This window comes from Sinocyclocheilus rhinocerous, unplaced genomic scaffold (genome assembly GCF_001515625.1).
Source record: "Sinocyclocheilus rhinocerous isolate Xijiao unplaced genomic scaffold, SAMN03320098_v1.1 scaffold382, whole genome shotgun sequence".
Taxonomy (NCBI): Eukaryota; Metazoa; Chordata; class Actinopteri; order Cypriniformes; family Cyprinidae; genus Sinocyclocheilus; species Sinocyclocheilus rhinocerous.
This window is the reverse complement of record NW_015642829.1, coordinates 135,261-145,302: the sequence shown is the minus strand read 5'-3', so window position 1 is coordinate 145,302 and position 10,042 is coordinate 135,261. Positions and strand designations below refer to the sequence as shown.

Below are 10,042 nucleotides of genomic sequence, written 5' to 3'. Positions count from 1 at the left end.
GAAAACAAGACAAGGACAGTGAATGATTTTTAGCAATGTAATGTACCGTACAAATTGCATTTTTAGTCTGCATGTCATATTTTCCTAATGCCTTGTACCTTTGACGGTGTTAAACATGGTGTCACGTGGATGGGAATATGCATGGAAATGATATGCAGATGAGGTTATGCATAGTAAAACTAGGCGTTGTAAGCTCCATATATGGTGATTTTGGGGAGGAGATGCATGTACGCACAATCTACCGCTGACAGGGATTTATAAAAGGATTTTTGCGCAGGTTCTGGCGTTTTATAAATCTGAAAACTTTTGTGCGTATGCCAAATCTAGCTTTTGTGCGTACGTACACTTTTAGGATGAAATCTACGGAAAGTTTTATACATGAGGCCCCTGCTGATTGAGTGCAAAGAAGCTCTATGTGCTCAGCCAAGTGTGTCAGATATTATGTAACTAGCCCATAAAACATACTTGTATGTCTTTATATAAGTTGCATTTTAAGTATTTTTGTCTTTTCAGGGCTCAACATTAAGGTTTTTTGGCCCAGTCATTCAGATTTGTACTTACAATATTTTCACTAGTATTGCAAAGCAAAAAATTTTTAGCAACATTTATATAAGGCAAAATTTCTTTATTTTAATTGTGTCTTAATAAATGTTGTGTTTTCTTTACTAAAATATATTTACTATAAGAGCTATGTAACTGCATAGAGGTATAACTTCATAAAAACACTTGCTTGAAAACAATGACATATGGTGATTTGATTCGTTTTCAGCCCATCCAAACTGATGCTTCCAAGACTATCACAATCATTCTTGCAGAATCTCACTGCTTTTGTGACATAAAATTCACAACAACAATGTATCACAGAAAACAAAATGTTTGCATAAAATGTTTATGATCACCGCCATCCTTTTTTATTTGTGTGGTGTTGTTTGGTTGGTTTGTTGAATTTATATATATTTGTTTTTCATTTCAGAGTGAAAACACAAGGTCAACACATTTTTTGTCCGATTTACAGACTACAGAAATCATCACCAAAACTAAGATTGGGATTCAGTTTTTGAAATGGAGTGTGCAGTAAACACTGGTCCTGGTAAGTTACAAAGTCTTAGTCCTTTATGCTGTCACAGTTTTTGCATTGTGCTTTAATCATGTTGAAAGTTGGTAATGGCACAGTGATCGTTGGTACAAGTGCTTTCAATATTATCATATATTCAGACATTGTCAGAAGTGCCACATCAATTTATCAGACCGCTTGCTTTATGCATAGTAAAACTAGGCGTTGTAAGCTCCATATATGGTGATTTTGGGGAGGAGATGCATGTACGCACAATCTACCGCTGACAGGGATTTATAAAAGGATTTTTGCGCAGGTTCTGGCGTTTTATAAATCTGAAAACTTTTGTGCGTATGCCAAATCTAGCTTTTGTGCGTACGTACACTTTTAGGATGAAATCTACGGAAAGTTTTATACATGAGGCCCCTGCTGATTGAGTGCAAAGAAGCTCTATGTGCTCAGCCAAGTGTGTCAGATATTATGTAACTAGCCCATAAAACATACTTGTATGTCTTTATATAAGTTGCATTTTAAGTATTTTTGTCTTTTCAGGGCTCAACATTAAGGTTTTTTGGCCCAGTCATTCAGATTTGTACTTACAATATTTTCACTAGTATTGCAAAGCAAAAAATTTTTAGCAACATTTATATAAGGCAAAATTTCTTTATTTTAAATGTGTCTTAATAAATGTGTTTTCTTTACTAAAATATATTTACTATAAGAGCTATGTAACTGCATAGAGGTATAACTTCATAAAAACACTTGCTTGAAAACAATGACATATGGTGATTTGATTCGTTTTCAGCCCATCCAAACTGATGCTTCCAAGACTATCACAATCATTCTTGCAGAATCTCACTGCTTTTGTGACATAAAATTCACAACAACAATGTATCACAGAAAACAAAATGTTTGCATAAAATGTTTATGATCACCGCCATCCTTTTTTATTTGTGTGGTGTTGTTTGGTTGGTTTGTTGAATTTATATATATTTGTTTTTCATTTCAGAGTGAAAACACAAGGTCAACACATTTTTTGTCCGATTTACAGACTACAGAAATCATCACCAAAACTAAGATTGGGATTCAGTTTTTGAAATGGAGTGTGCAGTAAACACTGGTCCTGGTAAGTTACAAAGTCTTAGTCCTTTATGCTGTCACAGTTTTTGCATTGTGCTTTAATCATGTTGAAAGTTGGTAATGGCACAGTGATCGTTGGTACAAGTGCTTTCAATATTATCATATATTCAGACATTGTCAGAAGTGCCACATCAATTTATCAGACCGCTTGCTTCAGTATATAATTTCTTCCACATTTTTCTCGCAGATAACGTGACTGATATTCCCAGTATATGTTATTAGATCTAAGTGGGATATTTGGGGTTCACACTGTTAACACCAACTGTTATTTAGTTATTGTTGGCCATTTTTAAGGTATAGCTATGTCTGCATTATAATTATGTAACTTTCTTATAACGGTTAGAAAACACTTCTTTCATGCCGTAGCTGTGTTCACATAAATTTGTTTGTAAACATTTTATGTTATCTCAACAGATGATGAGCCATCTGATACTGCTGTTGCGTATGAGGTCATTACTGTAAAGGATGGAAGTGAGACCCCAAAAAAGAAAAACAAGAAACATAAGAAACACAAAAGTAAGAAGAAACGTAAGAAGCGTAAGGGTGAAAAGGATAGTAGCTCTGAATCTGGAGTAGACTCGGATGGCGATTCCCAAACAAGAACAAGGTGAGAGTTTTAGTTGCTTGGCAATGCTAAGTGTTTTTTCTTTTTTTTTTTTTCTTTGATGCTTTCAGTTTCTTTTAAATAAAAGCAAATATTTTCCTTTTTTACAGTGTAAATAAAGATGGCTCATCTAACCCTGAGGCTGATGATCATGCGAATGCCACAAAAAACTGTACAGAGGGTATGTTTGTGTTTTCTCAATTAACAGACGATCTAGCAAATTATTATTATATATGTATGCACAATTTGAAACCAATTTACTATGAGTTTTAATCTGAAATGTATAATTTGAAAAATAAAAGCACAATTATATGTGTCTTTACAGACCTCAGTGATGTGGAAGCTGATGCCAAGGTTAAAAAGCAGAAACATCGTGTTGGGAAAAAGAAGAAAAAAAGAAGGCGGAAAGAGGAGGAAAAGCAGGAGAAAAAGTCCTCATCTCGCTCAAGATCGGCGAGTACCTCAGTGTCAGGGTCAGAATCAGAACCAGACTCCAAACAATCACAAAAATTGCAGGTAGCATCTTTAAAGGTGGACAGAAAGTCACCTATCAGTATCACTGCAGCTAAATTTCCAAAAGACAAATTTAAAGATAGCACACTTTTATTGGAAGATAAAAAGAGAGAAATGACTTCTGATCACACCGAAGAAGAAGAAAGTTTAAAATTAGGAGGGATAAGAAAGATGTCTCCTGAGACTGCACATGCAATAATTGCAGAGAGGGACATAAAGGTGGAAGCTGTTGGCGAACATGAAAATTTTAGTAAAGCTCAAGAACTTCCTGATATTATCCCTAAGCAAGAGAATGTGCACAAAGAGCAAGCTGTGCAGAAGGATATCTCAAAGGAATCAAATGGGAATCAGAAAGAAAAGAAAAAACAGTCCCTCTCCAGGTCAAGGTCACGATCACTTTCAGACACTAAAGGGAAAAATTCCAAACACAGTCGCTCTAGAACTCCAAAGAAGTCATCTGGTAAATCAGGACGTCATAATGACAGATCATCTTCAAGGGACAGGTCTGTGTCTGCCTCTGGTGGGAAGGATCGAACAAAACGAAGAAGCTCTAGGTCTCCATCAAGACGGTCACCATCTAAAGTAACAAAGAAAACTGGACGGAGGTCAAGGTCACTCTCTGGAAGAAGAGCATATTGCTCTGACTCAAGGTCCCGCACAAGGACCAAAAGATCCAGGACCAGGTCTCCACAACGGGGTCATCGTTCAAGATCTAGGTCAACTGGAAGACCAAGACATTCACGCTCAAGATCAAAACAATCTAAATCTCGGCGGAAGAATCGGCGCTCAAGATCACAGTCCAGATCTGTGCAGAGAGGAAGACACTCAAGGTCCCGCTCTCGAAAGAAGACACCTCCTCGAGCAAGGCGTTCCAGGTCTAGATCTGTCAGAAGAGCAAGGCGAACACGCTCAAGATCCATTTTGATCCTTAGGCGTTCTAGATCCTGCTTGAAAAGAAACAGAAGATCGAAATCTGCTCACAGACGATCAGGTTCAAGAAGCCCAAGACGTCTAAGTAAGTCTCGGTCCCCTCAACGCCCCAGGCCCTCTGAGTCCCGTTCTCCTGCAGCTCATCAAAGGAGGTCAAAAACTAGGAGCCCTCATAGCACAAAGTCCGAGTCAGCATCTCCTCAACGACGTAAAAGATCAAAGTCACGGACATCTTCACATAATTCAAAGTCTGAATCCCCAATATTAAGAAAAACTAAAAAGCAAAAAGGTAAACGGTCAAGGTCAGTTTCTCAGAGACGCACATCAAGATCAAGATCCATTTCCAGGGAGCGACAGTCATCAGATAGAAGTATATCCCCTACCAAGAGAGCACACTCTAAATCTCCGACTAAAGAGGAAAAGTCCTTAAAGGATAAGAGTTCAAAAGAAACCTCAGAGACTAAAACGCAAGTTTTAGATCCTGTGGAGGAAAATTTAGAAATAAAAGAGTCAGCAGGGTCAAGTAGATGGAAACCAGTGTCTACTGAATGTGCATCTGTGCAAAATCCATCAAATGAAGACGTAAAATCATCAGAATGTGACATACAAAGTAAAAACATCAAGCAAGAGCCCGAAAATCCCTCTGAATGTGAAGGAAGACCAAACCAATCCAGATCTTTGTCCTCAGAGCCAGTTCCTCAACATGTTACTGTAGGGTCAGATGAAGATGATCGCTCAGGGAGCTCACGATCAGCTTCACCGAGTAAAGTAAAAGAATCAACATCCTCCAACAGAACATCACCTGTTCGAAGAAAGCGCTCCAGATCGGCTTCATTCACACAGAAAAGGCGATCCAAGTCGAAATCTGTCAGTAGCAAGAGGAGGTCAAGATCTCCTGTAAGAAAACGCAAGTCCAGGTCTCCCTCACATAGTCGTAAAAAGAGGACGAAATCTCGGTCACCTGTTCGGAAAAGAAGATCAAGATCAACCAATCGAAGGGCAAAATCACGATCGAAATCTCACACAAGAAACAAGCGCTCAAAATCAAAATCCCCCAAGCGGAAACGGTCAAAGTCTAGATCGCCAGCTCGAAAAAGAAGGTCCAAATCACATTCCCCTGCTAGAAAGAGAAGATCTCGTTCACGGTCAAGGGCTCGTCAGTCACGATCCAGAAGGTCACGCTCTATTTCACGTCGGAGAAGACCAGCATTTCGTGGACGATCTTTTGATAGACGAGATCGATGGAAACGTGAACCAAGCCATTCACCAATTTTGATTCTCCGTAAGAGGAGGTCCACCTCAAGATCTCGACGCAGTTCTAGCAAGACGCCACCACGTCTCACTGACCTAGGTAAATATGCTCTTTGCACGGCTTCCCCTTCTTGTTAGCATAAATAACATTAAGTTGACTTCAAAATAATAAAGTAATGTCTGTCTACATAACTTTAATTGCCTCTCTCCTCAGATAAAGATCAACTTTTGGAGATTGCGAAGGCTAATGCTGCTGCAATGTGCGCTAAAGCCGGAATGCCCATACCTGAAAGTCTCAAGCCTAAGGCAATTCTACAGTTACCTCTGCCAACCCCAGCTCCAGCCCCCTTGTCTTTGCCTCTTCCACTTCCTGTGCCCAATTTACCTATGAATCTGCCCATGGGTATACCAGGTATGCCTGCAATGCCAAACATGACAATGAATGCTGCCATGGCAAGTATGACTGCGGCGACAATGACTGCTGCTCTCTCCAACATGGGTGCTCTGGCATCTATGCCCCCGATGCCCCCACTTCCTACCATTACCAACAAACCCCCTTCAGCACCCACACCTAATCTGGCCAGTATTGAGGAGGTGAAGAGGAAAGTGACTCAACAAGCTAACAGCATTAGCATCAAGGAGTTTACAGAGGTGAGATTTGTTTGTGAAGTGTTATCCCAGTTGATCAAAGAATCATAGATTATATATACATATATACTGGGCTCAACACACATACATACATGCATACATACATACATACATACACCCACATATATATATATATATATATATACATACATATATACAGTATCTCACAGAAGTGAGTACACCCATAACATTTTTGTAAATATTTTATATCTTTTCATGTGACAACACTGAATAAATGACACTTTGCTACAATGTAAAGTAGTGAGTGTACAGCTTGTATAACAGTGTAAATTTGCTGTCCCCTCAAAATAACTCAACACACAGCCATTAATGTCTAAACCGCTGGCCACAAAAGTGAGTACACCCCTAAGTGAAAATGTCCAAATTGGGCCCAAAGTGTCAATATTTTGTGTGGCCACCATTATTTTCCAGCACTGCCTTAACCCTCTTGGGCATGGAGTTCACCAGAGCTTCACAGGTTGCCACTGGAGTCCTCTTCCACTCCTCCATGACGACATCACGGAGCTGGTGGATGCTAGAGACCTTGCGCTCCTCCACCTTCCATTTGAGGATGCCCATGCTTGGCCAATCCATCACCTTTACCCTCATTGACATTTTCACTTAGGGGTGTACTCTTTTGTGGCCAGCGGTTTAGACATTAATGGCTGTGTGTTGAGTTATTTTGAGGGGACAGCAAATTTACACTGTTATACAAGCTGTACACTCACTACTTTACATTGTAGCAAAGTGTCATTTCTTCAGTGTTGTCACATGAAAAGATATAATAAAATATTTACAAAAATGTGAGGGGTGTACTCACTACTTTGAGATACTGTGTATATATATATATATTTTTTTTTTAAGAAATTAATACTTTTTTTATTTAACACATACATTAATTTAATCAAAAGTGACAGTAAAGACTTTTACAGTGTTGGAAAATATATCAATATAAAAATAATATAAAAACAAAACATGTTTCTTGAGCACCAAATCAGCATATTAGAATGACTTCTGAAGGATCATGTGACACTGAAGACTGGAGTAATGGCTGCTGAAAATTCAGCTTGACCACCACAGGAATTAATTATATTTTAAAATATATTCAAAAAGAAAAAAATGTATTAATTTTTCACAATATTACTTTTTCACTTCTTTAATCAAATAAATGCAGCCTTGGGGAGCATAATAGACTTAAAAAAAATAAATAAATCTTACCAAGACCTGATATATCTATTTAAAACCAATCCTTATATTATTAGTACTCATTTTTTTTTCAAATCATCTTTTTTAGAAATGTAAACAGATTGCAGAGAGTAAGGAGGAGATGAGAATTGCACGGCCACATGTTTCAGATGATGATGATGATGATGAGACACGGGTGAGTATTTATGCTTACATTTACAGCAGCAAAACATCTTTATTTTAAACCAAGTATGTGCAAGTGTTGAGAAAAAATTAATGGTGAAATACTGTTTTTGGCCAAAACTTTAATTGCAGTTTTATTATTTGGCCTCCTAGATTTAATCATGCTCTTGTCATTGAACTAATTTAAACATGTTCTATCGGTTGCCTGTGTTTATTTACTTGTTAATGTTTTTATTTTTAACTGTTTTGCAGTAACCCATTGTTCTTCTGCTGCATCTCGTATATAGTCCTGATGATGGACACCTGTGTCTCGTATTTGGGATGAAATCTGCCAGAGGATTGCATCCATCATGTAAATTAATCTTTTGTTTGCTCACAGGAGAAGGGCATTTGAGCATCTGGACACTTGAAGCTACGTTGTTTTCAGTTATCTTTAAATTGTCAGTTGTTGGAACAGCTGCAAGCTACAGGAACCTTTTTTTTTTTTTACCTTAGACTACAAACTACCAGATTGGACCATTCAGTATGTCTAAAAGTAGAACAAAGGGGGTAAAGTGTTGAACAGACATACTACCTGCCCAGACTGACAGTGAAATGTTTCGCTTTCAGGCTTGTTTTTACCTTTACTACATACGGTGCCTCTTGATACCATGAAGAAGGACCTCTGGTAGATTTAATTCAGATTTATAGCTGTACCTAAAAGAAAAAACAGATTTTGGAGTGTAGTTTAGATCACAGGTCAGGTCTGTTGGTACACACTTTCAGAGCTTTCTGTTAACATACAGAGACATGATCATTTTAGGAGTATTTTTTTTCTTTCTTTTTAAAATTAATGACGTGTTAATCACTTGTTTAAATACATTGGTGAAGAGAATTGTTTTTGTTTATTAACACTTTTGTGAACTTTTAAAGCAAATTAAATGTTTAGGTTCAGAGTTGTGGCTGTAATTGAGTGCTGTACTTAACAGATGATGTTTGCATTGATGTGCATTGTAAGGGTTCTGACCACATACTTTCTTTTAGTTACATTGGTTAAACCTTGCTGTGCTGCTTGATGGTAACTGACATTGTGGTCTGGCTTTATCTAAAAAAAATCACAGAGAATGACACTCATTGATGAGATTAAAGGTTTCTTTTCTCATTTTTAGTCTATCAAGTAGTGCGTCCTTGTATACGACAGACCATGATGCAGTTGTGTGGTATACAATGCTGTTTCATCTTTGTGACAGAAATATTTGACCCAGCATAGCTGCAGGGTGGGATGCTGTATTTTCAGGAGTGAAAACGTCATCCATCACTATTCTAGATAAGGGGTGATTAAAATGCATATGATTTACATAAGATTATTGTTTAGACACATGTACTGTATATTGAGTAGGTGTGCATTTTGTCAGTGTTTTTTTTTTTTTTTTTTTACCTCTCCCCTTCAGTGTCTTCAGTTCTATGTAAAGTGGTAATTTCACTTTACCAATTTATCTAAACATAAATGTGATGGCACAGCTCCTACTAATTAACTTAAAAATATTTAACATTTAAGGTCGACACATAAAGATGAATTGTTAGAGAGTATGTTCAACAAGATGGAATGTTCCACACTAAAGTAGTGATAGATTTGTCACTGTATTGTCCACATTTAAGAAATGGTACAAACTTCTGTACAGAATTTCTTTACACTTCATTAGATTAATATTAATAGATTTCAGACTGGAAATTTAAAGCATTTTAAATGATAATGTTTCGTTTTGCCATTATTGTTCATTTTAAGGGACATTTCACCCAACTATTAAAATGCTGTCATCATTTACTCACCCTCTTGTTGTTCCAAACCTGTGTGACTGACTTTCTGCAGAACACAAAATAAGATTTTGAAGCTTTGTATTAACATGAGGATGAGTAAATTATGACAATTTTCATTCTTGGACTATCCCTTTAATTAGAAAACTGTCATTAAGAAATGAGTATGGCCATGTTGAAGTCTTCTTAAGGATAGTATGAAAAAGGTACAAGCCCACATTCCTTGCATAAAATGTGAAACATCCTCAGTTTTGACAGAGCATTTTTATCCTTTCCATCACATTGTAAAAATATAATGGCACACTTTGTATATTATGCAACTTCAAGGGGGGGGGGGGGATAGTCAATTATTAAATCTTTAGAAAAATCATTGATTTAATCTGGTTTCATTTGAGAGAAAAAATCAACACCTTACAGTACATTGACACGTCAAAACATATCAAATGTTGATGCCTTGTTCATTTTTTTTAAGAAGATAGGTAATTTAGCTTGACTATCCACACCGGTCAGATTGTGATTCCAACAAAGAGTCGTGTTAAGACTTAATAGAAATCTGCTTATCGATACATACATATCAATAAATAAAAGATCACATAAAACATCTCAATATTTAATAAGTAATTCCTATATCTCTACAATATCAACAAATGGAATTGCTATCTGCTTGAGTGGTAGCATGTTCTTCCATACTAGTTCTTATTCTAGAATTTACTAGATTTAAAAGATTACACATTTTAGTG

The 10,042-nt window shown here is 37.1% G+C and overlaps 1 protein-coding gene across 3 annotated transcripts in view; it reads left to right on the top strand.

The window, feature by feature from the left end:
• The window catches only part of LOC107756753 (serine/arginine repetitive matrix protein 2-like), a 13,718-nt gene extending 4,359 nt beyond the window's left edge, over nucleotides 1-9,359 (top strand). The window contains exons 2-8 of one of the 3 annotated variants that reach the window (XM_016573969.1): nucleotides 1,016-1,090; nucleotides 2,609-2,801; nucleotides 2,909-2,979; nucleotides 3,124-5,592; nucleotides 5,707-6,143; nucleotides 7,435-7,521; nucleotides 7,761-9,359. In XM_016573969.1, the coding sequence (XP_016429455.1) occupies nucleotides 1,063-1,090; nucleotides 2,609-2,801; nucleotides 2,909-2,979; nucleotides 3,124-5,592; nucleotides 5,707-6,143; nucleotides 7,435-7,521; nucleotides 7,761-7,763 (3,288 nt within the window). In that variant the 5' untranslated portion in view covers nucleotides 1,016-1,062 and the 3' untranslated portion in view covers nucleotides 7,764-9,359. Of the gene's footprint in view, nucleotides 1-973; nucleotides 1,091-2,040; nucleotides 2,181-2,608; nucleotides 2,802-2,908; nucleotides 2,980-3,123; nucleotides 5,593-5,706; nucleotides 6,144-7,434; nucleotides 7,522-7,760 lie in introns of those variants that run through there. The other 2 variants (XM_016573967.1, XM_016573968.1) reach the window with 2 other exon arrangements.
• Nucleotides 9,360-10,042: the final 683 nt, after the last annotated feature.